We start from the raw sequence: 25,616 nt of genomic DNA on the forward strand, positions 1-25,616 counted from the left end.
CACAAGTTATTTAATCAAAGGAGCTCCTTTGGTAATATTTATTTCTTTCTCAACGTCATTATACATGATTCTGATTCTGTTCTCCATTGGTCTTTTATTAAAATTGGCATAAGTGCTAAAGGCCCCTCGATGCAGTGAGCTCGCCCAGCGTTCTTGGTAGTGATGCGGCACAGCGGTGATATTTTTAACGCCTGCTTCTCTCTGCCTGTTTCAGGTCATGGGAGATAACCTGCTGCTGTCGTCCGTCTTCCAGTTCTCCAGGAAGATACGACAGTCCATAGATAAGACAGCTGGGAAGATCAGGTACCGTGTTGTCGCTCAGACCTCCCGGCTTACAGTCGCCTGTTCCACATTTCTCCAGCTGCCACCCAGCTCCCAGAAACTAGGGGGGTCAGTGGCACTGAATCTTCCCGCTGCCCCACCAGCCCTTCCTTTCTAGATAGCGGTCTAGGCGTAGCGAGATCGGCAGCAAGGAGGGGCCAGCAAGAGAAGTGGATGTCCCGGATAGCGACCCTTGTCGTTGGAAGTGAACAGCTGTATTCACTCAGGTTCATTTTATTAGTGACCAGAAACAATTTTCTCTTCTAAGACTCAGAAAATTTCTGTAAAAAGGCTTTAGGTGAAATATGTATGGTTTAACAATTTGAATCACAAGCATTATACCCAGTGACCATTTTCTGGCAAAATTCACTAAATTTTCAGCATTGTGTGGTTAAGCGTGGACTTCCTATATAGTATGAGTCCATTGTAGTTCTAAGCTGGTTCATGAAATAGTCAGTGTTTCCTTACTTCCCACCAATTGTAATGCTGTTCGGACTCTTACAATGCACAGAATTATGTGCTTAAGCCGTAATATCAGTCATTAGGATAACAGCTCTTAGGTGGCTGGCAAGGATGTTTATTTGGGGGGTTTAGAAAATTCAGCAGTGGATCAGAATGTTCTTATATGAGATTCTAGAACCATTATTGCCTTTTGAAGCATGGTTATGTGTAACCATAGATGTTCTAGACTTAATTTGATATTGGTGAATTTCTTGTTTTTAAACAAGTTGAACCTGGCCTATTGATTTTTGAAGAAATAAAAATAAGTGATTTACTTATGTGTATAGTGTTGATGTTTACATAAGGCCGTTAAACTAGATTTCTAGGCTCAAGGAAGAAATTTACAAAGAAACCAAAATACGCCTAGAATTTACACCTCCCTAAAGCTGCTGAGTCATGTCCCAGGTTCCAGAGCATTCTGGAGAGAGGGATACACTTGAATGACAAATCAGAATTTTGTGGTACTTTATAAGTTAACATATTTGAGTTTAGTTTCTCACATAAGAATAATTATCTTTATTGGTGATTGTTTTTATCAAAAGGAAGATTTTGAAAGAAAAACACAGTAAGCACTCCGATTTTTAACCTTTAAAATAATGTTCACACGTTGCTCAATAAGATTCCTTTTCCTATATAAAGAGATCTAAAGAGACTCAGTTATTCATACCTAATTCAGCCTATATGTATTCTCATTTCATCTCATGCTTATACTGCATATGTTCTCTCTGAACAAAGTTGTGTTTTCATTGTAACTGATGATTAATTACAAATATCAGATAAAATTTTGGGGGTTATACCATCTACATTTGTTTTATATTTGGTTTTCAATAAAAATGAGGTAAGGTCTGGCTGGTGTGGCTCAGCGGTTGAGTGTCGACCCCTGAACCAGGAGGCCACGGTTCGATTCCCAGTCAGGGCACATGCCTGGGTTTCGGGCTCGATCCCCAGTAGGGGGCGTGCAGGAGGCAACCGATCAATGACTCATCGTTGATGTTTCTATCTCTCCCTCTCCTTTTCCCTCTCTGAAATCAGTAAAAACATGTTTTTTAAAAAAAACACTGAGATAAATACAAAAATTTATGTGTATAGTTGTAACTACTCAGCTACTTTGTTAATACAGATCTCTCACATAAATGAGTTCATTGGTAATATTGGCTCTATTTAACTTGCAGTTATGTAACGTTTAGTGGTTTCTTTACCCTTGTGTAGCTTTGAAAATATATACTGTGTTTGTATTATAGTTAAAAATACGATAGGTTCCTAAATATGAAAATTAAAACACTTCTGTTGTTTGATTGATAGAATATTGTTTAAAGATAAAGATCGGAATTGGGATGAAATAGAAAACAAGTTGAGAGCTGAAAGCGAAGTTCCCATTGTGAAAACCTCAAGCATGGTACGTAGCGTTTCTTAGCTGTAAAACATTTTAATAGCAGCATTTTATTTTAAGGGCATGATACGCTTCTTTTGGAGCTGTTGGGTGATACACATTTTTAAAGGGAGATACAAATGCACATGTTTTAGAAACTTTATGCCTTAAATCGACTCTCACGGGAGTTTAAAATATTGATTGCTTCAAAGTTGCAAAGGGTATGTTTCTTACTGTTATGCATTCCTGTTCTTGTAATAATTATGCATTATAATTTGGAAAACAAGTTGACATGAGTCGTTTCCATTTGCTTAATAAGTTGCTTGTTTCCTCCTCAAGAACTTGTGTAGATTTTTATTGATCAGGGAGTCATCCTGAAACTGAGGTTGGAAACTTACGTGTTCTTCCAAAGAAAATCCCATCCTTGGGCACTTCTACAAGGTTGTTCCAAGGTTGATCAGAATCAGTTTTTCAAAATCTTAACTTTGAGCTTCTCATCTCCTGTCATCTGATTGAAAAAAAGTGATTTTATTTTAAAATTAAAGATTTTAAAATTTGAATCGTGTTTGCTGGCTGTCCTAATTATTTTGTGTCTTGTTGCTACAAATGTAGTGCCATGTAGATGGTGTTAAGCATTCCAGGTAAGATGAGCCTGAGAGTCATCGCCTATCAAATGAAAATGTTTTCCGTGAGGGAAGGTGATTTTTGTCATTGCTTTCCCTACAGGAGATTTCGTCCATCTTACAGGAGCTGAAGAGAGTTGAAAAACAGCTACAAGGTGAATTTACTACTGAATTCAGTAGAAAGAACTAACAATTTGGGACAGTGCATGCTAAGTGGTATTTCTTAGAGCAGTCTTATTATTCGAACATTATTTGATTAAATGTAATGACATGAATAAAAATATAGAGTTGTGCATATCCAAATTACTTCTAAAAAGGAAGTTTAAAGCTCAGTATAAACAGTTTAAAAGACAATAAAGTTAAATCTTGGGCATATTGCTAGATGTTATAAATTAATTTACAATATTATATGTATTACCTATTATATATAAATATGTGAAAAATAAATAAAATAATATTAAAATACATGTTTGCAACTGAAAATACTTAGTGACAGCATCGTTTATTTGGTCTGACAATTCTTAAACCGTATTTGTGGTATCACCCAAATGGATTAGCCTTCTAACACCAATGGTAATTATTTGGATGAACAAGCAGTGAATGCATCATGTTGGCCGTTGGGCCCAGAAGAGGGAGAGAAGAGAGGCTGTTTGCCTCCTGAACTTTGGCAGAGACGGTGCATCGTTGTGTGTCAGACCTTAGTCATGCATTGAGGCCTGTGTTGCCTTCACCCAGAAGTCCCAGTGGTACCAAGTCCCATTGAACTCAGTTTTTATTGCTTGAACTATCAGAGGCCTAATATGTGAGTCCTACATAAGTGATTCTCAATCTTTATTCAGCCTCAACACACTTCAGGGTTCGGGTATACCCCCGTGAGTGAAAGGCACTTGCTCACATGACTGTTAGCTGGTAGAACGGGGTATACTTTTAAAAGAACCTCGTAAGGGATTCTCAAGCCTATAGTGCTTCCTCCCAACTCCCCGCTCTACCCAATGCCAAGTTGAGAATCACTGCCTAAGAGTTTTCCTTGTCCACTCGAAGATCTTTCGGATTGAAAACTGGTTTTAGTTGGCCCTACCACGGAGATAGAAGGGGCTGTGTGGCCTGCTGGGGCTGTCATGGGCTGCTAGTGTCTAGGCTACATGGGGATCCTTCTGGCTTAGTGGCACATACACACTTGCACACGGCTGATGTCCTGGCCTTCTCATCAGCGTGAGTGACAACATCCTGTGGGAACATTCAAGGATGGGCTCGTGCATTTTAGTTTCCCCAACCTTCAGGTTACTCTCACCCCCACCAGTAGCAACTGATCCCCAGTGATGTGAGTGATGAATACGGCTAGGAGTGTTTATTAAAACTATAACCAATATTTTCATTTATCCTCTTAAAATAGTGAAAGCAAAGTTTAAAAAGATCTTTTCTGAATTCTGCATCTCCAAACCCCGGCCTTCCAACAGGCTCTGAAATGCCCGTGAGAAAGCATGGTCTACAGATCAGCCCCAGAGTGATGGAAAGTGGGGTTTTCAAAACAGTATAAAAAGGAATAGCCAAAATTAAGCATCAGATAAAAGCATCGGTGGTCAAAACATTGCCCAAAGCCGTAGGCAGCGTTCACATCAACAGTTGTCATTTTCCCTCTCTCTGTTTTCCCTGCAGTGATCAACTCTATGATTGACCCGGATGGGACTTTGGAGGCTCTGAACAACATGGGGTTCCCCAGCGCCCTGCTGCCCTCGCCGCCCAGACAGAAGCCCAGCCCGGTGAACAACCACGGGAGCCCGGGTCCGGCGCCGTCCGTCTGTCCAGCAGACGCCAGGCCCCCGCACCCCGCCTCAGCGCCGGGCCCAGGCGAACTGGAGAGCGCGGACTCGGAGGCCGACTTCAGCATCCACTTCAACAGGTTCAACCCCGACGGCGAGGAGGAGCTGGCCCTGCCCCAGTGACCCGAGGCCTGCGAGCAGCGCCGTGCCCGCGCAAAACAAGACAGCTTGGTCAAGTACAATCTGGTTCTCTCTGGCTTTTTCATTTTACTTATTTATTTTCCCCTCTAATGCGGTCTCGCATCCGCCCACCCAAACCACCTAGGGGACCGCTCGGTGCACGTGTAGGAAAAAGCACTTCGTGGCGATTTGCACCTTCCATGGTTTGAGGATCTTCAAACTGAATTATATAATTGCATCTTCCCCCCCATAGATCTTTGTCTTCGTTTTTGGTTTTGTTTTTAAGCTGTGCTGTGACCTACAAGCAAACTAAACTCAGCCTCTCTGACCCCCATGTCTCCCGTGCCACGCTGCTCCCCAAAATGGACTTTTTCTTCATCTGTACAGATTTGTTAAACACTCACCTTTGCTTCTTAACAATAGGGTTTATATTAGTGCCCATTGCCGTTGGATACAGTGGCATCTAACCCTCCACAGTCCAACTGGCCTTTCAAAACCCATTGTCACGTTCTAAAATTTTCCAACCTGTATGTGATTTCTATAACTTTGTTGCTACGGAAATTGTCTTGGGGTTTATGGAGATGAACTATTATGTTTGCACTAAGATTTGCTGGGAGTGGTCGGTGGACATACCTACATGTCAGTACGGACTAACCACCTTTTTTGTACATAGGAGACTGATGATACTGTATTTGTTTTAACCCCACAGCATTTTACTCCACTTTCAAAGAGATGAATTTGGCACTTTTTTCAATTTTCTTTCTTCTTTTTTCCTTTTTTATGGAAGTAAGATTTTGTCTCTCATTTTAGGGCAAATGATAATTAGAAAGTTTAAACTAGACGGATAGTTTAGGTGGAGTATAGTTTTCAAACTACGAACATGTATATTGGTCCTGTGTTACCAAGTTTATATGTAACAGTTGGAACAAAGAATCCCCTGGAAATGATCATGAAGTTAAAATTTTCTTCATTGGGAGACTTGGAGAACCAGTAGTCATAAGATTAGTTGATAGTTTCACTCCCAAGCAGTGAATTGCTTCTGTGTGTTTCCCTGTAGGACCCGATAGTAAATCCTGTCTCTGTCTGTCTTACTCACTTCTGAGGACCCTGCAAGGCGACAACGACAAAGGCTTTGGGCCTGTGCTAAACAGGAAGCCTGTGAAAAATATCTTCTATACGCTTCTTTCTTTCCCTTTCCAGTAAGGTCACGTCTGGATAAGTTTAAAAAGAAAGTTAATCTTTGTGTTTCCGGAACACTATAATTTGGGTGACTCTAATTCAGTTAAAGATTATTAGTAGACTTAGAGTTTCCCCTTGACCCCACCTGTCTATAAAGGTTAAAACTGCAACCTTTGCAAATTTATGAAATGGTCTTTAATATTTCAGCAGTAATCCTGTGCTACATTTGTTTTAAGAAACGAACTGTGTACATTCAGGACTTTACAGGATTGTGCAAATCCTGGACCAGTTAATAAAGATGAAAAAAAAAAAAAAAATACATTTTTTTTTGGTAGAGATGTGACAAAAAGGTCTGCTGTGTAATAGATCTCATATTTTTCTTTAAATTTTTTTTTTAAAAGGGTAAATGAACTATTCTAGTGAAGCTAAATTCCCCGTTCTAATAAAGGAAGACTGAAAAAACGGTTTTAAAGAACATGATTGGAAAGATACAAATGCTTTGAAGGAATGAATGGAACATGAACACAGGGTCAGTCCATTTAAAGAAAAGGTCAAGCAGCGTAATCACCAATGTTCCCTCTTTGATGGACGTTTGGGTACCGATTATATCCACGTGGAAGTAGAAGGCAAGGAGCCGTTTAGGAAAAGATCGGCATCTGTCTCCTTACATTATTCAGTGTTTACACAGTTTTGTTTAAATATCAACATTTGGCCTTTTACTGTGTTGTTTTTATTTTTTATGAATAATCATTCCCCTTATTTATTTTTGTTACATTTATTACTTATGTTATTTTGTTATGCATTTACAACTCCATTTTTAAATAAAGTGTTTCTGGAACTTTACACAGGGATCGTACGTTTTGTTTCTGACACCATCTGGATTGCTACTGCTTCATCAGTTTGCCAAATAGCCATTTGCACACCATTTTCCAAAGCCCAGCAGAAGAGGGACGCTTCAGCTCTCCGTAACGTGTGAGAGCCGCCGCAGGTAGGAGGTGGCGGCTGCTTTATTTTCCTTGGACGTTTCTAAGCAGGTCCTCCCAGACCAGACCTCAGGCCTACACGTCAGACCGTAACCTTTGGCTGGTCGTCTCTGGGAACACCTTTGTTTTCTATGCCGTTTTTCCAGAGATGGGTCCATGGCTATGTCCATGGCGCCTGCTCCAGTAGAAAACTGGCCAGTGGCTTGAGTCACATGTAATCACAGTAGAAAGCCGCTGAGTGGAGTTAGAAATCCTGCAACTGACCTTCACTTTTGGCTTCGGGCAGGTGATTTCGACTCTGGCCTCTCGGTTTCACTGTGTATAAAATGGGGCGAGGGGTTTGACCAGCTCATCCCTAAGGCCTGTTTCTGCTGTGTTCCTTTGATTCTCTGACCTTCAAGCGTTGTGCTCTTTTCTCTCTTCCCCCAAATTTGTGGCAGAAGCATATTTTGCTCTTTACAGCATTTCTGCTTCCTGTTATTATTCCTTCTCCCAGAAATCTTCCAATTCTGTTGCTTCACCATAATATTTTGCTCATTCCCCCTTTACCCACATAAAGACTCCCAGAGGCTTGAGCGACACCAGTATGTCCTGGTGACAGTGGCACCGTTCCCAGGAAAATGGGCCTAGCACCTACTGACCCCTTCCACGTGGCACGCCCCCTCGTGGCCAGGGCAGCATTTTAGGAGTTTCTCTTCCCTCATACTGCTCCCTTCAGCCAGCTGGTAGCCTCCAGGGATCAATGTGGCAGGAAGAAAGCAAAGCTAACTAATTCTCTCTGGCTTTGAGGCTTTCAAGACCAAAATCCTTAGGGGAATTTATAGGACTTTTAGAAAAAGGAAACAAAGATTCTCTGGCTTTGACCAATGCCTTAGCTGGGATTTAAAGAGAGAGGGATTTCCTCCATTCTAGAAAATGAGAACCCTGGGTCCCCAGAGGGGGAGAACCTGCTACAGTTGCACAGCGGTGCCACAGGGAGACGGCAACATCTTCAAGGAAAAACTGATGCAGCACATCTGGGCACTCGGGTTTGTGGACGGCCAGAGACGTTCCCCTGGATTCGATCTCCCATAGAAGCAACAGCAAGCCTTAGAACCAGGGGATAGGCTCCCAGGATGAAAGGCCTCTCCTGGGTTACTCAGCAGACAGCTTGACACTGGTCATTCTGTAGCATATCCTGGGGAGCAGGGGGATATATCAAAAAGATTAAAGTCAAGTATCCTCTTGCCTGCAGTGATAGGGAGCTTGAAGTGAAAGGCTGGTTCGGAGAAAATGTGATATTTCTTACATATCCCAAGTTTGTTGATTGTGGACTGATACATTATATATATATTTATATATATATATATATATATATATATATATATATATATATATATACACATACATACATACATACACACACACACATATATATGTGTGTGTGTCAAACTATATACTTATAGATACACATTCATATCTATATAGGCATATAGAGACATCTCTGTGGCTTTCTCCATAAGTATATATGGTTATAGATACAATTTAACCCTGTAACAATATGGTGACGTAGTTCTTAATTACCATTTTCCCTGAGGAAACTGGGAAATCACAATAAGTCTCAAGCCTCATATGTTTTTTTCTTAACTACCTGGTTACATTGTTGTGAAACTGTAGAACACCAAAGTCAAAGAGAAAATCTTAAAAATAACCAGAGAGAGGAGAGGGTTTTTTTGTTTTTGTTTTTTTAACCAAGAAATGCAACTAGACTTCTGAACAGTAACAAGAGTGAGAATGCAGGGGACTAACCCATGGTTCATGGGAGTATGTTTGTACAGAAATACAAAAGCATGTGTGCGAATGACACATACTAATTTCTGAACCGAGTTACCTCTGCAAATGGAGAAAAGAGGAAGGAAGTGGGCATTGGGTGAGGCTTTAACTGTGCTGAAATGTTTTCTTTATTAAAAAAATAGCATTTTTGTTTACTAAAATAATGGAGTCAAAGCAAATAAGATGAAATATTAACTGTCATCTCAATGGTATGCCACAGAATTTCTTTTTTGTGCTTTTTTTGTATGCCTGAATTGTTCGAAGTTTTTTTAAAAAATATTTTAAGATATATTTTCTTCCCTTTTTAAATTTTATTTCTGCTTAAAGAATGTCAAATCAGTTAAAAGATTAAAATTGATACTGAATTTATGGCATGTCTAACAGAGTAATTCATCAAATCTACATGTCATCTACACTCGAAGCAGATGATAATGTCAGAACTAAATTGGCACTGAACTTCTCCTCTGAAACTGAACTATCATTACTGGAAAGAGGAAAATCCATTAAGCTCATGCAATTATAGACACTAGGGCTTGCGTCCAACATCCAGGCCTCTGTATCTCCTACGTCTTATTCAATAAAATGCATATGCAATGAAGATCTGAACTCCTGATGGAACTAAAGATTTTAGAATTCTATTTTTCCTAGAGCCTTTTTCATACCTCAGTGGCTCTTTGGTCAATTTAGCTGTGATGTAGGGGGTGGACTAGAGGACTTCTCCAAGGGTCTCTTGGTAATCCATCATGAGTTACCTAACATATTTGCCCAGATTATTGCCTTAATTGACTTCCAGAATTTTCTAATTACGGGAAGTGTTTCTAGAAAACCGGAGTGAGGGACTTAGAGGGAAACAGGAAAGGAGGAAAAGTTAGCAATGATGCATTCTCAGGTCATCTCTCTTATGGGCAATGGGAGGCTTGATCCTGCCAGGGCCACCTAATGAGCCGGTAGACTGAGCACCGGAGGGTGGAGGAGCATTTCTTCTCAGCTCCCACCTCCCGTTGGTCAAGGGCTGCCCGCTGTGACATTAACCCTCGCACATTCAGGTGGCGTGAGCGTGAGTGTTGGGCTGGCTCCTGGGTGTTTCGTGCTCCGGTGTCCAACATCAAGAGAGAAGCTGCAGCAGACGGGAGGTGCGGCCAGGTTACATCTGCTCAGAGCTGGTCGCTGCAGCAGTGGCTGCAGTGAAGGGTGGACCTGAAGGATGCGAGGCAGGACTTGTGCAGGATCCTGTACAAGTGCTCAGTTCAAAACTGGCAACCTCCTGGGTTGTGAAAAATTAAAACCCACTTATCTACTCCTTTTCAAACACACAAGAGAATGCTGGACAAATCCATGTCGCTTTGGGGCAAAACTGCACAGCAGGGCTGCTGTCTTTTCACTTTGGACATTACTATTTTTTTTATCCGTAGGCAGCTGAATCGAAACTGTTATATAAAGTAGGCCATGCCCTGGTTTTCTGAGAAAGCAGTAAATTCATTCCAGAATCCCTCGGGAGTGCACTGATACAGTGTGTCCGGAGAAGGTGCCATTCATTAAAGGCCATCAAGGTTATTTCAATCTCTAAGAAAGTATTTTTCCCCTTCACGTGTTATGTTATAAGGGTAGTAATGACACAGGCCTTCATAGGGCAATATATTGCTTAAACTGAGTCATTTATCTCAATATTCAACTTTGGGTTCTCTAAGGAGCCAAGATTCACCCTCACTGGGTTTGGAAAAAGAACAACATACCTGAAAATATTTTTTTTGTTCCTAGACTCCAAGATCCTGATGAAGACTTTGTAATAAGGCTGTGTTACAAATAGCTGACGGGGTGGAGGTCACGAGATAAAGAATTCCATTAACAACAACAACAAAGTAAAACAAATTCCTGTTCTGTGTCCAAGAGCAACTCGCACACACGCAGACCACACTCGAATCTGGTCCTCTTACATTTCTTTCACTTCTCCCTTGCCCTGGGATATTGTGCAATTCCTTTAAAACAGGCAAGGGAGAAATAGAATTACATCAGGTAGATGGTTTCCAATGAGCCCGTGAACACCAAGTTCCAGATGGCATCTCCGAGTTTTAATTTTGCTTTGTGCCAGAATTATTTATCGATGCCTATTAAGCAGCCAGCAGCTCCGGATTCTGGGCCGCGCATCAGTAATTCTAAATGGCTCAGATCTGCATTGTAAACGCCCGCGTACTGTGACTGGTGTCCTTTCTGGAATAATCGGGTTTGGTTCTGCTTTGCCCGGGCCTCTTCACAGGTGGCCAGCCATTAAATGTAGAGTTTATGAAACCCTCAGCAAAGGGCGAGGTGGCATTGCTGGTGCATAGTGATTTTTCAGAAAGCAAACACACTTTTCCTCGGTTTTAGTACTGTTTTGGAATTCTCTACATTGCCTTCTTGCTTACCCGGTGGGGACTGACCACTCCCTTCACCCTGCCTTCGGTACGTCCCTGCAGGGCCCTCAGGTTTTATAAAATGAGCCGTTTGAAGTCGTAATTGCATGAGCCAGTTTGGGGAGCAGAGTGGAGCGCGGCTTAATTTCGAAAGGTAATCGGCGGCGCGCTTCATAAAGGCCACCGCTTCTCCCGGTCGCTCTCTGCGCTCCATCGCTTACTGCCTTGGGTCCCTGGCGCCTTAGGGTTTGCAGGCTCTGCGTTGCTGAAGTCGCTTCTGCAGCTCATGATCCATGAAAACACCTTAGCAGTCAGACAGCACCACGCCCAAGCCGGGGCTCCAAGCAGGTGTCTGTGTCCCCCCTCTAGGTCAGGACCCAAACTGAACAAATAAGGACATGCCATCCTTCCAAAGTAGCCAAGTTTCCTAAGACTCTGTGCAGATAGTTATGTGGCTCTCCTCTCTCTTAAACAAAGGAAATTAAAAAGCACAACAGAAAAGATGCGTGTTATAGAAAGTATAGAAAGCAGAAGGGAGGAAAGAGAAGGCAACTGTGATTCCACTAACTCAAGGTAGCTATTATTGGGGGGCGGGGGATAGATACACTTTTAGACTGTACCCTATCTATACACACAATGTAGATAGATAGGTATAAATAGATATAGAGATATGCTTACAGATATGTATACTGTTTCACAGCATTATCACCGAATAGATTATAAAGCTATTTATGTCATTACCACAGCATTTCTTTCTTTTATTTTTATTTTTTTTTCTTTCCATGGAGAGGCAGCATAGCATCGTGAGGAAAATCTGACTTTGGAGTAGACCGAGTTAGGTTTGAATTACTAACCGTGTGACTTTGGAAAAATTACTTAAACTTTGTGAGCTTCAATTTCTTCATCTAGAAGATAAGACCTGGAGGGAGGAGGGGGGAATGGTGTGAGTAAATATATCACGAGCATATAAAAATTCAGTTTGTTTTCTAGCTATAAGCTTTGCTGTTTAATTTTAAGTGAGTGTATTAGGGCCTCTACATATTTCTTTTAGTATATTCTTTTTCCATCATGAGACTAAAGGTTCAGTTATGAAGTCTCAGCATCATTTTTTCTATATCTCTGCATTTCCTCACGTTATACCTTAATAAAATTTTTATACATAAAAAGTCATGCATGCCGTCTTTGTGCATAACATTTGTGGTTTTTTTGCCTTTATGAACTGCTTCCGCCTCCCCCTTGCATCTGACCTGACCTGGCGTTCACAGCGCAGGTTGAAAATCCCAAGGAGAAACGGGATTCGTCAGCAGGGCCTCAGAGCCGCCAGCAGTGGTTCAGCACCACGGAAAGCTCCCCTCCAGGAGCCCTGCTTGGGAATCGTGACCACAAATCGCAGTTACAGAGGATGTGTGGATGGAAAAACCCGCAGGAGCACTGCGCTAAGCGAAATAAGCCAGGCAGAGAAAGACGAGCGCCCCATGACCTCACTAATATGTGGACTCTAATGAACAAAATAGACGGGTGAACAAAATAGATCCAGAGGGCTGGCTACAGGACACAGACTGACAGCTGTCAGAGGGCAGGGGGGTGGGGGACTGGATGAAAGAAGGTGGAGAGATTGGCCAACGAACATACATGTATAACCCGTGAATGCAGACGTCCGAGTGGCGAAGGCCAGAGGCGAGGGGGATGGGTGAAGGTGATGGATGGGGGGGAATTTGAAATGAAAAAAAAAAAAGAAGAGATATGGAGAGTCATCTTAAAATGATAAATTGATTTCCGGCTTATATAAGACTAAATAGAAGGCTAACGGACTGGACAAGGTCATTCCTAGTGTTCAATCTCTCTATCCCATTGGGCAACATTCTCTCTGTTGTGAGGGAGAGACTCTCTTACGCTGTTTTGTCTGAAACATGTTTCTAAAAATGTATCCAATTAACTTCCCTTGTTGTGGTTCCTTGCTCGAAAAACATTCTTCTAATTATAATTCCATCTCCCATATAATTCCACCTGCAGGGAAGAATGTACTAGGCATGACAATGCCAACATTTCATCCCGTGTCACTGCAGAAATCTCTGTATAAATTCGATCCCTTGGCACCTTGGTTCTATACGTTATTTTCTGTGCGCTTAGTTAACGGAATGACTTCACTTCCAGGAATACTCATTATTTCTCCGATGTGGATGAGTCAGCTTTTGCACCTACAGGGTTGAGAGTCAAAACGTAAAACTTTATGAATTCACTAAGATATCACCTGCGATGGTCATCAGCCAGCCTGCACTTGACATTAGGATACACTTTCCAATAAAAGCATGGACCGCAGACGATCAGGGGAGAGCCCTGTGGCCCTCACCACGTTCCCGCCTCCAAGTTCACGTTGACTTATTAACGAATGATCCTGATCCTATAAAACTCTGTACCTTGCGTCTGGGTGCCTGGTGTGAAGGGTAAGCAGCAGTGTGGATATTCAAACATCTGTTTATTTCCTGGGAGAAAAATTTTAATTAAAGACAAGCATCTTTTAACAAATTGTGGATAGTCTGCTAAAGAAAAGCAAGCAATTTATGAATTTGCTAATTTTCCACTGAGGACATCAGTGTTAAATAGTTGTCATTATTTCTCAGACTTTGCACAGAACAGTCCCAAGGACTCAATGACATTGTGCCTACAGTGGGCCCCTGAGAAATGGCTAAAAGGCAATCCCAAGGCCACTGAGGCTGCCACCACGTCCCTGAGCTCTTTGGTGTGGGCCTTGGGAGCATTTTTTTTTCCTTGAACACAGTATAACAAGCTTGGTTCTTACTTATCACACATACATAACCACACTGAGGTTCATTTATAATTCACTTTTTTAAAAAAAGTCACAGGAAGGCACATCTCTGCATGTCTCCTTATGCTGAGAGGAATTAAGTCACCTCGGCTTTTTTTCTAAGACACTTTCTTATGTATCAGATGCTAGAAAACGGGCCTCCCTTGATTTTTATGGAGACCCTTTCTTTATGAAGTCGAATGGCTGCATTTCGTCAGTCTCAGGCAGTGATATTTACTAAATGCCACTGGAGCAGAAATGGACAATGGAAATCACATTTTACAAAGACCTTCACCTCAGTGTCTAACACCCCCCCCCCCCCCCCGTCACAATGGTTACAAGCTTCCCCTTTTCTACTGCACTTGGTCTCCTGCTTGTGGCTGGAGAAGCCGGGATCCCCACGTAGCCTCCTGAGAGCACTCTCGTGACCTTTCTAGAGGGAGGTGTTTGGATGATGAGAAATATTTCAAGCTGCGATGAGTCAGCAGCAGTAGCAGAAGGAACAAATGCGTGTGGTCTCCCAGAAGCCGGCCACAGGCTAAGGAATCTGAGGGACCACCTGGTCTAAGAAGCATCTCAGTAGTTGCTGATGTCATATTAGGCTGGGTGGTGGGAGACTAGGGGTCCTGGGGATAAATAGCTTAATTTTTTGCATAAAATTCTGTGCAAATAGTGAACAGCACTCCAAGCATTTCTGTTTCTGCCACTGAGGATACAGCAGGTCCTGGAATAATGTTTCCTTCAATGCTGTTTCATTATAGTGTTGATGAGAAAAGACAAAATTGCCTGGCCAGTGTGGCTCAGTTGGTGGGACGCCATCCCATGCGCCGGGAGGTCGCCGGTTCGGTTCCCGGTCAGGGCTCATGCCGGGATTGCGGGCTTGATCCCCAGTAGGGGGCGTGCAGGAGGCAGCTGATCAATGTTTCTCTCTCATCAATGTTTCTCTCTCTCTCTCCCTCTCCCTTCCTCTGTCTGAAATCAATAAAACCATAGATATTTTTAAAAGCTTGGTTTCTGCCTGGGCCACTGTCGGTGTGGAGTTTGCATGTTCTCTCCCATGTCTGCGTGGGTTTTCTCCAGCGACTCCAGGTTCCTCCCACATCCCAAAGATGTGCACGTGAGGTGAACCGGGGTGTCTGAGTGGCTGTGGGTGTGCGTGATGTGTCCTGTGATGGAAGGGAGTCATGTCAGGAGGGGGTCCCCCCAGCACCCTGAGCTGCCCAGACAGACTCTGGCCACCCGTGGCCCTGAACTGGAATAACAGGCTGGAAAATAATGATCTTACTTGTGTGTGTTTTTCATCTTTCTTAAATATATAGCTCACATTTATTTCAATGTTTGCCATTAGAAGTGTTTTGGCCTTCATTTAGAAGCTTGGTGATGTTTTGTGACCAGAAATAAGCTGTAGAAACCTAACTCATTTCTATCAATAAGCCTAGGGTCAAAACGGTTTCATTAGACATCATTTCGCTTAAAGTTGCCGTTTCTAAGAACCTACCGATGACGCTCAGCGAGGACTTAATGTATTTGTCACTCCTCGGCCCTGCAGCACCCACACAATTGCTATCACGCAGCCATCTCCCTTCGTTAGGAATTCTTCATTGTAGCTGAGGACATGTAACTTAGTTTGGCTGCACAGACATTCTCTGCGGGGTTTTGAACAGCGAATGGGAGATGGGCAGTCTTGCTACGTAGGCGAAGAATATTCCTGGGGAAGCCTACATTTTCTGCTCCCCAGCCCAGTGGGGGAATCCCTTTGTTCTGAGCTGTTCTCCTGGATTTCATCAGGGCCAGTGGAGTGGTCAAGGTCGCGTCTGTCTTTCCTCGTGCCCTTTAGAAAGCATTTAGTTTACATACATGCCACAGGCTGCAAAATACAGTCACATATTCTTCCTAACCTGGTCTGCATGGCCCCTTGCATGGCCTGGGGTGAGCACCCATGGGGGCTGCTTTGTGTTCCATGAGCTCTCCTGGGGCGAAGGCCTGACCAGTCTCTCCAACAAAGGAATATTCTCCAGTCCAAGGGAGGTTCTCTCCAATACGCAAAGATCAACAATAGCCTGGTCTTTAAGAACTAGGGATTTGTGTTTCCCTTAAAAATTGTGATTCTGTCTTTGCCCAGGTGTGTGGTCTTGAGTACGAGTTACTTACCTTCTCTGGGCCTTGCTTCTCAATGCTTTAATGAAAAGAAATATACCTGTTTTGCGAGGTGACTCCCAGGATGCGAAGAGATAAGTTCTCACTTAACAGTAGTCATTATTACAAAAGGATCGCTTTATTTCTGAAGTGGGCAATTCAACATATTTCCCGGAGCTTTTGGGTATGATTTCAGATATTTAGTGGGATTTCGCAAGTGGGTTTATTGTAAATCGCTTTCATGCTCTAGAATCTTCTTAAACAATAGGTTTTCTCAAAGTGCATTTCACAGAAACGTTCATTACCAGGATGTTAACAGATATCACTCAAAAAATAGGCACACATTGCAGTGTCTACATAGTCTGTAATAAGCTGAGTGGCTATTGTAAATATCCAAGAGGGGTGTTTTCCAATTTCCCAAATTCATCAGATAACAGAATTTTCTTTTAATGCAGCACTTGCTAAAACTTGTGTTCCATGCAAAGTATTTTGACAAGTACTTCTTTAAAAAGAAAAGGGCTGAGTTGTGTATCAAAGGAAATATCTGGCATCGTATTATATTAAACAATCAAGTCCCATCCAAGAAAATAATCTCCTTGTTTGCTGACTTTAGTTCAGGTGGTGAGAACAAAGGGAAAATGGCCATTTGGAATGACCCACACTCCTCAGCAGGGCAGCTCAAAGTGCTGCCTGGTGGGGCAGGAGAGATGAAATAGGGCGGTTGTCCTGCTCAGAAATCTAGAGATGGACTTGTAAAGTATGTTGTGAATGTCAATATATTTTAAGTTTAAGAGTCTCCCTGTCACAGCTATGATAACAATTACTCCCTAGGCCTCAGGGAAGCTTCAGAGAGAAGCAATTTCGTACCTAAAACACCCTTAAGTGAAATATTGGAAACCACTGTTGAAATTGTGTAGAGGTCATTAGACAGCCGGTAAGGTTCACATGACCGCTTTCCTTGAGCTGAGTCTCCAGTGTTATGTGCAAGTCTGTCTGGCTCCTGCACCGTTAGTCAGAAATCACCTCCTGGTTTTTATTTTTCTTCCTTTATTAGAATGGCCTCCAAATCGTTTAGTGAGAAACAGAGCAAACTCAAAGATCGTGTCTGTTGGCACAAACTGAGCTTTTAAAAAGTGCTGGCTGCAGAAACAATTATTATTTTGTGCAGAATTATAATTATTTTGTAGACAGGAATTTCTGGCTCTCTTCTCGCTCCTCCCCACATTCCTGTTTGTTTCAGATCCGGGTTCGAATGCTAGCCCCGGAGGCCATCAGTTCTCTGAAACATGCTTGAGCCTGAAATAATCTTAACCTCTATAAGCCTTGGTTTTCTCACCTGAAAATGAGGACATTTTTGCCTGCCTCGGGGGGCTCTTGTGAGGTTTGTCAACTGAAAACTAGGTGTTTTATCACCAAAAAGAATTTCTTTGGGGAAGGGGGAAGGTTGCCACCGGTGCACGCAAGCGGTGGGAGTTGGGAGGCAGAGGAGGGTGGATGGACAGTGGGATGGACAGAGAGACTACAGAGGACTCACACGGTCCCCGCCCACGCAGCCCCAGCTTCCCACTTCTTAGGCGTGTCAAAAATCCAGGAGGAGCAAAATTAAAACCACCGGATCAATAAATAGTATTTAGTAAGAGTTTATTGGGCGTATAAGAAGAGTTTGCCAGCTGGGAGCTTGCAGATTTAATACAATAATAAAGCTCACGGGCCTGCAGTTGCAGAATGGCTGATGAAGGGGAAAATTAGGAGGCTGCTAACCTTCACAATGATTGGTTAACACGGTGGGGTTTCCAGGTGTCAGGGGACTGGTTAAAAATGATCACCCCACCCAGCTGGCGTGGCTCGTTGGTTGAACAAAGACCCATGAACCAGGAGGTCACAGTTCGATTCCCGGTCAGGGCAGATGCCTGGGTTTCAGGCTGGATCCCCAGTAGGAGGCATACAGGAGGCAGCCGATCAATGACTCTCATCATTGATGTTTCTCTCTCTCTCACCTTCCTCTCTCTGAAATCAATAAAAGTATATTTTTTTAAAAAGTGATCATCCCACACCAGTTTTAGGAAGATGACTTAAGTTTCTTTTATGATTAGCAGAGGCATTCACAAGAAATCTCCCTTATGTTCATGAAATGAGCTAGATGTCGTTTTGCCGATGCAGCTTCAATGGTTTTGTCTGCTCAGGGAATTTTCAAGTCTGGTCTCCATTTTGCATTTAATTTTAACAGGGGGGCAGGTCTGGGTTGCTGGGGCTACCATCTGAGTCCTGGCATCTTGAGCAGGGGGCCCAGCTTCTGGGCTGGGTTCCTGTGTCTTAATGTCCTCATGCCTCCCAGGGGCCTCACCTGACCCAGCTCCTCACCTTGTGTGCGGTGGTCACAGCCGGGCTGATGAGGCCAAGGTCATGGCCTCCCTGAGGGGAGGTGGGGGGGAGTGGATAGGACCAGGCCTAAGTAGTTTAGTGATACCAACATTGGGACAAGTTAGAGAACCATTGTCCTAAGGGCCATGGGAGGGAGGGCTGGTCTCACAGTTCCATGAACACAGATGGAAGGGGTCAGGCGTCCAGTAGTTAGGGGCCTACGTTTCCCTGCAATGAGCACACACCTTGCCCCGAAAGGGCCAATAGCATGGCGTTCTCGGGGTGGGGGAGGGCACCCACCACGTGGAAGATTCTGCACCCTGCAAATTCAAGTGCGGAATTGCCATCAAGGCCTCACAGGCTCTCTGGCTCTGATGGGGTGTCCTGTGCATCCCTGAGCCAGTCGCAGAGCTCCGATGACGAATGGCTCTGACTGGCCAGCGTGTGGCGGTGGAGAGCTTTCAAAAGCATACAGGCTGAGGTGGGGGTGGTCGAGGTGTGTGCCCAAATAAAAATCCCGCCTTTCCCCAGAAGTAGGGTAAATGGATGCTAAGTGACCCCCAAGGAGCAATTGTCCACTCATTTATTTTTGTGTTTTTTTGTTAATTTTCACCCAGGGATATTTTTTCCAATGATTTTTAGAGAGAGAGGGAGGGAGAGGGAGAGAGAAACACCCATGTGAGAGAGACACATTGATTGGTTGCCTCCCACAGGCACCCCCAACTGGGGCTGGGGGACGGACCTGCAACCCAGGTACGTGCCCTTGACTGGGAATCGAACCCTCAACCCTTCCATGGGCAAGCAGACGCTCTACCACTGAGCAACACCAGCCAGGGCTCCATTTATTCTTTTTGTTAACTCTGCACTCTCCACGGAGACTGTCGTGACTGTGGCTGGCAGGACTCTGTCTTAGATTCTGACCTGCGGTGACACCCTGCATCTGCGACAGGCACTGGCTGGTGAAGTCCCCGTAGCTTCCTCTGCCCCGTGCCCTGTGAGACTCCAGCCTTTCCCTCTATAGCCCCCCCCCCCCCCCCCCGAGCACCCGGCTCTTTCAACAGGCCCAGGTCCCTCAGACCTTTTATTATCACCCCTACACAAACCCAGGAGCAAAACAGAATCTTCTTTTGAAATCCAGAGTGGGAGATGTTCAGCGGGGCTCAGACAGAGGAGAGGGTGAGGGAACCTCTTTTATTAAATCCCTTGCCTCCTGTCCGAGGCCATTTCACTCCGACTTAATAGCTCAGGATAATTCACCCCCGACCAGGCTGCACTGAAAGGGAAGGTCTGGGGCCTGAGGCTCAGGAGTTGATTATAAGATGAGAGGCTGTGCTCTGTTCCCCAGGAGCAGGCCACAGGGTGAGCCTGCCGTCCCCACCCTGCTGGAGGTGACAAAGCCGTGGGCTGTGAGGGCTGACACTGAGTCACAGACAATGAAAGGGACAAGCACGGAAAGACACTTGGCTGGGGCGAGCCTTTGTTTCCTGGGCCACATGCTGGAGTGGGCACAGTCCCAGGCAGCCTGCAGCCCGCGGTGCCCGGGGCTGTCCTCTGGTTCAGGGGGGGATTCCTGCCCGCATTTCGCTGCCCGGGGAGAGATTAGCTGCTCGCTTTTTTCACCTTTATTTGGGCTGAGACAAATTTCCATGGCGAGCATCCCTGCTCTTTGAGCAAATGTAATGAGACCAGACAAAAACAAAGCTCCCAAGTCCTAATTAGATGCAAAGCCCCAAATGATCAGGCTTAATGCATCTGAGCAACCGGGAGACAGGGGCTTGGGCTGTCCTGCTGTGTGTCTCTTGCAGGCCTGTGCAGACTTAATGCCACCTGACGAAAGGGGTCCCCTTGCCTGTGCCCATCAAAGCCCAATTAAACGCCAACAGGAACTTGCAGCAGAGAAAGTAGAGTTTATTTTTAGGAGTCATAGGGGTTATACAGGGGAAAGTCATTAATCATGGTGAGTTAGGGCCATGGTCAGGGTCGCTGATATAGGTAGCTGATCAGTGCATCTGGTCCAGTTGTCAGCCGTGACATCACCTTGTCTGCTTTCGCTGCTTTTCTGGGCCTGGAGCTGAAACACAACTGAGGCCTAGAGTCCTACCTCTAGTTTGATGGAAACTCTGTCTCTGGGGTCAACAGACTGGAGACTCTGTTCCTGAGATTACTTGGTGCTGATCAGGACCTCATGGTCCCGAGGGCTTCATGGTTAAGGGAGTGGGCGTGCAAGGGAGACGAGGCAGGTGGGTCAGGTGCCGGGTGAGGCCAGTTTGAATCGAAGGAAAGAAAGACAGGAGCAAAGGTCATATTAAAGAAATGAAGTTTCTACGGGATGACACTGATGCTCAGATTGAGAGCTGCACATCCCATCAGGTGGCTGGCTTTAAATTTCCTCTATTCAGCAGCCGTGGAGCGGGCCCTCTGTAATTTGCTGATGTTTCCCGTGTCTCCAAGGAGGAAGGTGTGTTGGTGCTTGAAATTGGGTTGTTTCAAGTAACCAACGTGCCAGAATGACAGAAAAGAGGCAAAATGTGGATGCTTCCCCTAGTGTTTAGGAGACTTGCCACCAACAGCTGACAGGTTTTCTGTCCTTACTCCTAGAGGGAGGAAATGCGGAGGTGAGCAAGGGATTGGACTGGCTCAAGGCCCAGGAGATTGTGCCCAGGGGCTTGTGGAATGAGACTAGCAGGGACATTGGGAAAATGGGACTTGCAGCTCCCAAATCAGGAAATGTCCAGTCAAGCTGAAGGGCCAACTCAGCATGGAGAGAAGCATGGACGGTCATGGAGGAGGTGAGGGTCACAGTCCACTGGCTCGCCTGTTCCACCCACACTGGGGCTGGTCTCAGCTGGTGCCCAGGAAGCTGCTGGTGGTGGCCTTCAATAGCTCTCAGGTCTTGGGTGTAGGGTCTGTGGATCCCCAAAATATTCATTTGATGTGAATCCCGAGAAGGAATTTATCTGCTGAGATGGAATCCCCATGGTCAACTAAAGGCCCAAATTTTATAAATAATAAGAACCTAGTGGCCATTTGCTGACAGGGGCTCCTCATGTACTCTTGTCCACAGAGAAGAACCTCGGACTGAATTCTCAGCTTCTTTACATCTGAGTCAACTGCAGCAGGGAAACCCTGGTTTTATCTTTCTACCAAGAGGCTGAAACCTGCCCCGTCCAATCAGAACTATGCAAATTGAATCCTCATTTGCATCTATATTGACCAATCAGGACTGTACGATTTGGATGCCTTATTTACATAAAACAGACGTAACTGGGAACCTGGGTGGGAAGTTTTGCTTTAAAGTACGTCCCCCCCTTTGTCTCAGGGAAACACAATTACTACCTGAATCTGTGTCTCCCAGGCTACAGCTCCTTTTGCTCAAATAAATGCTTTTTATTCTTTATTACAGTCTAAAATTAATTTTCGCTCACAGGCTGCAGATTTGCTTTTTACCCACATCTCTCTAGCTGCTGATAAATGAAAGAATATATCTTACCAGAAAAACCAATATTGGTTGTGAGCAGTGGGCCACATCTGGGGTGCAGAAATATGAATTTTTTAAAATGGTGTTTCAAGGAGTTTCTTGGAATCTTACAGAGAGCAACACGTCAAATTATTGATTCAATCATTTAAGGTGCATTAGCTGAGGATGCCTGTAGGGCTCTGAGTGTCTGATCCTGTGAAAAGAGTCCATGTAGGGAGCTTATGTTCAACTCCTTTGCATTCCCGTGTGAGCCCAGTGTGTGACACGGGCAATCGATAGTGTTTTTTTTGTTTTGTTTTTGGTTGGGTGATGAGATGAGCAAGGGATTAAAATTCCACATTTGCTTCCGGTCCTGACCTGCACTGCCCATTTGGGAAATAATTTGTTTTCTTGAACCCAGCATGTGATTTCTTTGTTTTTAATCAATAGAATCAAATGGATTTTCTAAAACTAACTGAAAAAATTCCAGTGAGGCCAGGTCCCAAGGAATTTTCCATTAATGCCAGGTCATTGCTGCTCTGTCCCCTCAACTAAGGGTATGAAAAGTTTAGACTACTCCCAGGGCTCTTGCCTATCTAAATAGTATAGCTCAGGAATGAGCTAGCACTTTGGCTTAAACGTAACTGTCTTGGGCTTTCTATTTATGACACCAAAAGCACACAAATATGCATTTGAATAATTAAGTTGGCTATCAAGATGTTTGGTTTATTTCATGCAAAATAATCATCTCCACTGAGTTTTCAAAGACTTGAGTAGTTTGGGATTCAAAGGCCCCAAACTTTGAAGTATCTGGGGGCACTGATCTCACTGTGCTCCCCTTGGGGATTGAGGATGTGGTCGGAGACAGCAGAGCCTACTCTTAGGAAAATCTGTTCACTCTGCTCTACTAAATAAGAAGAGAAGAGAGAATGCATTTCCATTTGGCACCTAAAGGTTTATCTGCTCGTATTGCTTTGAGAAATGGGATGACTATGTGCCTGGGTTACGGTTAATGGAATCAAGCATCATTTCACACCATACCTGAGAAATTAATAACTTTGGAACCTACATAAAAATAAGAAAGCGGGCCAGCTCCCTCTGGGAATGTTCTCTGTCCCTGGAATCCCACTTCCATTGATGTATATGAATAATGCCTGACCTTGCTTTATAGTTATGTGACTGTCAGCACAGTATTTATTAATACATCTCAAGGCTTTGTGTGTTTTTTGTTGTTTTTTTGTAGTTGTATCAGGTGGTGGAAAGAGTTCCAAAAGAGATGCTATATATCCAGTTAGGTGAATCTTTAAAAAACAAAACACTCTGCTGAATTGTAAACTGGTTCACAAAGCAGAGGCTGCTTGGAAGGACCTTCCCATTATCAGGGCTCAGTTAAGGGGCAGGACTGGCCAGTGTGGTGACACCTGCGACGTCAAGTTCAGATGACTCTGGAACACTCCTGGCTTCTGAGGCCAGTGCCACGCGGCTGAGGCAGTTCTTGCCCACCTACCTTTATCACGTTCTGACCTTGAGATCAATCTTTTTCCTGAATCCTTGGTTCCAAATTGTGGAACGGGAGTAAAATACCATCACCAACTTGAACCTGAAAGGAATGGTGGCGTTAAGTGTTCATTAAGTGCCAGCCACAGTTGCTGGCACCTTATGTATTTTAACTCGTGTCATTTTCAGAGCAACCCTAATGAAGCAAGTCTTGTCATATGTCTATTTTGCAGGTGAGGGAAGTGAGGTTCCAAGAGGCCAGGCCACTCTCCCCAAAGTGCATGGTCAAGACAAAAGCCCAGGGAGACTTGAACCCGGGCCCCTCACCTGCCCCTGCCCTGCCTATGAGTGCCTGGGGCCCTTAGAGACATAGGAACAAGGCGCTTCTTGAGTTATGTTACTATGTCACCTTTCTATAGGTCCTTCAAAAGGCAATTATATTCATTAACAAACAAACAAAAATAAATAAAGCAGCAAGCCCCTGAAACAGATAGAGCCATCTCCAGTCTTCTAGTTGTTTTCACATCCGTTGAGTTGAGCCTTGGTTGCTCCGCACACTGTTGCTGAGCAGAGAACTTTCCAAGCATTTGTGGTTTACTTTGGTTGAGACACAAAACAGCTTCTCCCAGCTCAGAAAGCTTTCCTCTACCCACAGTAGCCCTACCTGACAACCGAAGTGCAATGATAAACTCTGAGATCCTAAAAAAAAATAAAAATGAAGGAAGCCTTGGCCTGTGTGGCTCAATTGGTTGGGCATCGCCCTGTGCACTAAGAGGTTGCTGGTTCAATTCCCGGTCAGGGCACAGGCCCGGGCTGAGGGCTCTGGTAGGAGGCATGCAGGAGGCAGCTGATCAATGTTTTGCTATCACATCGATGTTTCTCTCTCGCTCTCCCTCCCCCTCCCTCCCACTCTCTCTAAAAATCAATGGAAAAAATATCCTCAGGGGATGATTAGCAACAACAACAACAAAAAAACCCACAAAAACAAAAACAAGAAAGGTGCTTAACATAGAAGAAGCAACAGGAGAGCCTAGGGCTGCCTGAGCTCTCTGGGAAGTCAGAGAAAAGAGGGCCTTGGGGTCAGGTTCAGCGTCGTATCCAAAAAGGCATCACCTTTCCCAAGGTCACCTAGGTTTTCCCCTATGTTCTCTTCTAGGGATTTCATAGTTTTGCATTGTGCGTGTAGTTCTATGGCCTATTTGACTTAAATTTTGTGAAGGGTATAAGGTCTGTGTCTAGAATTTTTATTTTATATTTTTGCAGGTAGTTGTTCTAGTTGTTCCGGCACCATTTGTTGAAAATTTCTTAGATATATTTATATTGTGATTAAATGGGAAGAGAATGTTCTTATTTCTAAGAGATGTGATGTGGCTGAATTATTTGGAGCTCTGAGTGTCATGATAACTGCAACTTACTTTCTTTTTTTGATGCTATTTTATTTTATTATTTTTATTATTTTTATTGATTTCAGAGAGAAGAAGGAAGAGGGAGAGAGAGAGAAACATCAATGATGAGAGAGTCATTATTCGCCTGCCTCCCACATGCCCTTTACTGGGGATGGAGCCCGAAACCCAGGCATGTGCCCTGACTGGGAATCGAACAGTGACCCCCTGGTTTGTAGGTCAAACTCAACCACTGAGCCACGCCAGCCGGCCTGCAACTTACTTTCAAATGGTTCAACAATTTCTCTTACACACAGGGATAAAGCAAATAATGGCAAATGTTAATTTTTAAAAAAAATAGAAGTGATGAACACATGAGTGCTCAACATATATTATTTCTTCACTTTAGTGACTGCTGCTACTTTTTCATAATGAGTTGAAAAAGAGATTAAATGTGCCAGATATGTAATCTTACCTTCGTCTCCTCAATTTGCCTGCACCACTCTAGCCCCAGCACCGAGCCCAGCCACTAGCACCTTGAAGGTTTCTGGCAATAATGCCCCAATATAGATGTCTACCCAGGAGGCAATAGAGAGACTCCCACAGGCCGGCAATTCCAAAACTGTCGCTGGTGCAAGGAGACACTGACATCCCTCACTCTTTACAGCCCTCGCTTGGAAAACGAGTGGGTGGTAATTGCAGTCCTGTTCCCGATGCCTGCCAGCAAAAACAAACTTTTCTAACTCGGCTGCCAGAGCAGTTATTGCAAAAGAAAACAGAAGTCAACCAGCATCCCAATTAGCATCCCTCATGTTTGCTGCTTTGCCCAAGCAGAAGCAAGTCAGCTAAGTAAAATCCC

General features: G+C 44.1%; 1 protein-coding gene across 19 annotated transcripts in view; it reads left to right on the plus strand.

The window, feature by feature from the left end:
• Positions 1–6,776, plus strand: part of CEP170 (centrosomal protein 170) — an 83,700-nt gene extending 76,924 nt beyond the window's left edge. For all 19 annotated transcript variants that reach the window (XM_081124006.1, XM_081124005.1, XM_081124010.1 and 16 more), the window contains 4 exons: positions 215–303; positions 2,125–2,218; positions 2,918–2,969; positions 4,471–6,776. In XM_081124006.1, the coding sequence (XP_080980132.1) occupies positions 215–303; positions 2,125–2,218; positions 2,918–2,969; positions 4,471–4,757 (522 nt within the window). In that variant the 3' untranslated portion in view covers positions 4,758–6,776. The remainder of the gene's footprint in view (positions 1–214; positions 304–2,124; positions 2,219–2,917; positions 2,970–4,470) is intronic.
• The last annotated feature ends 18,840 nt before the right edge of the window (positions 6,777–25,616 follow it).

This window comes from Miniopterus schreibersii, assembly GCF_964146895.1.
Source record: "Miniopterus schreibersii genome assembly, chromosome: 21".
Classification (NCBI taxonomy): Eukaryota; Metazoa; Chordata; class Mammalia; order Chiroptera; family Miniopteridae; genus Miniopterus; species Miniopterus schreibersii.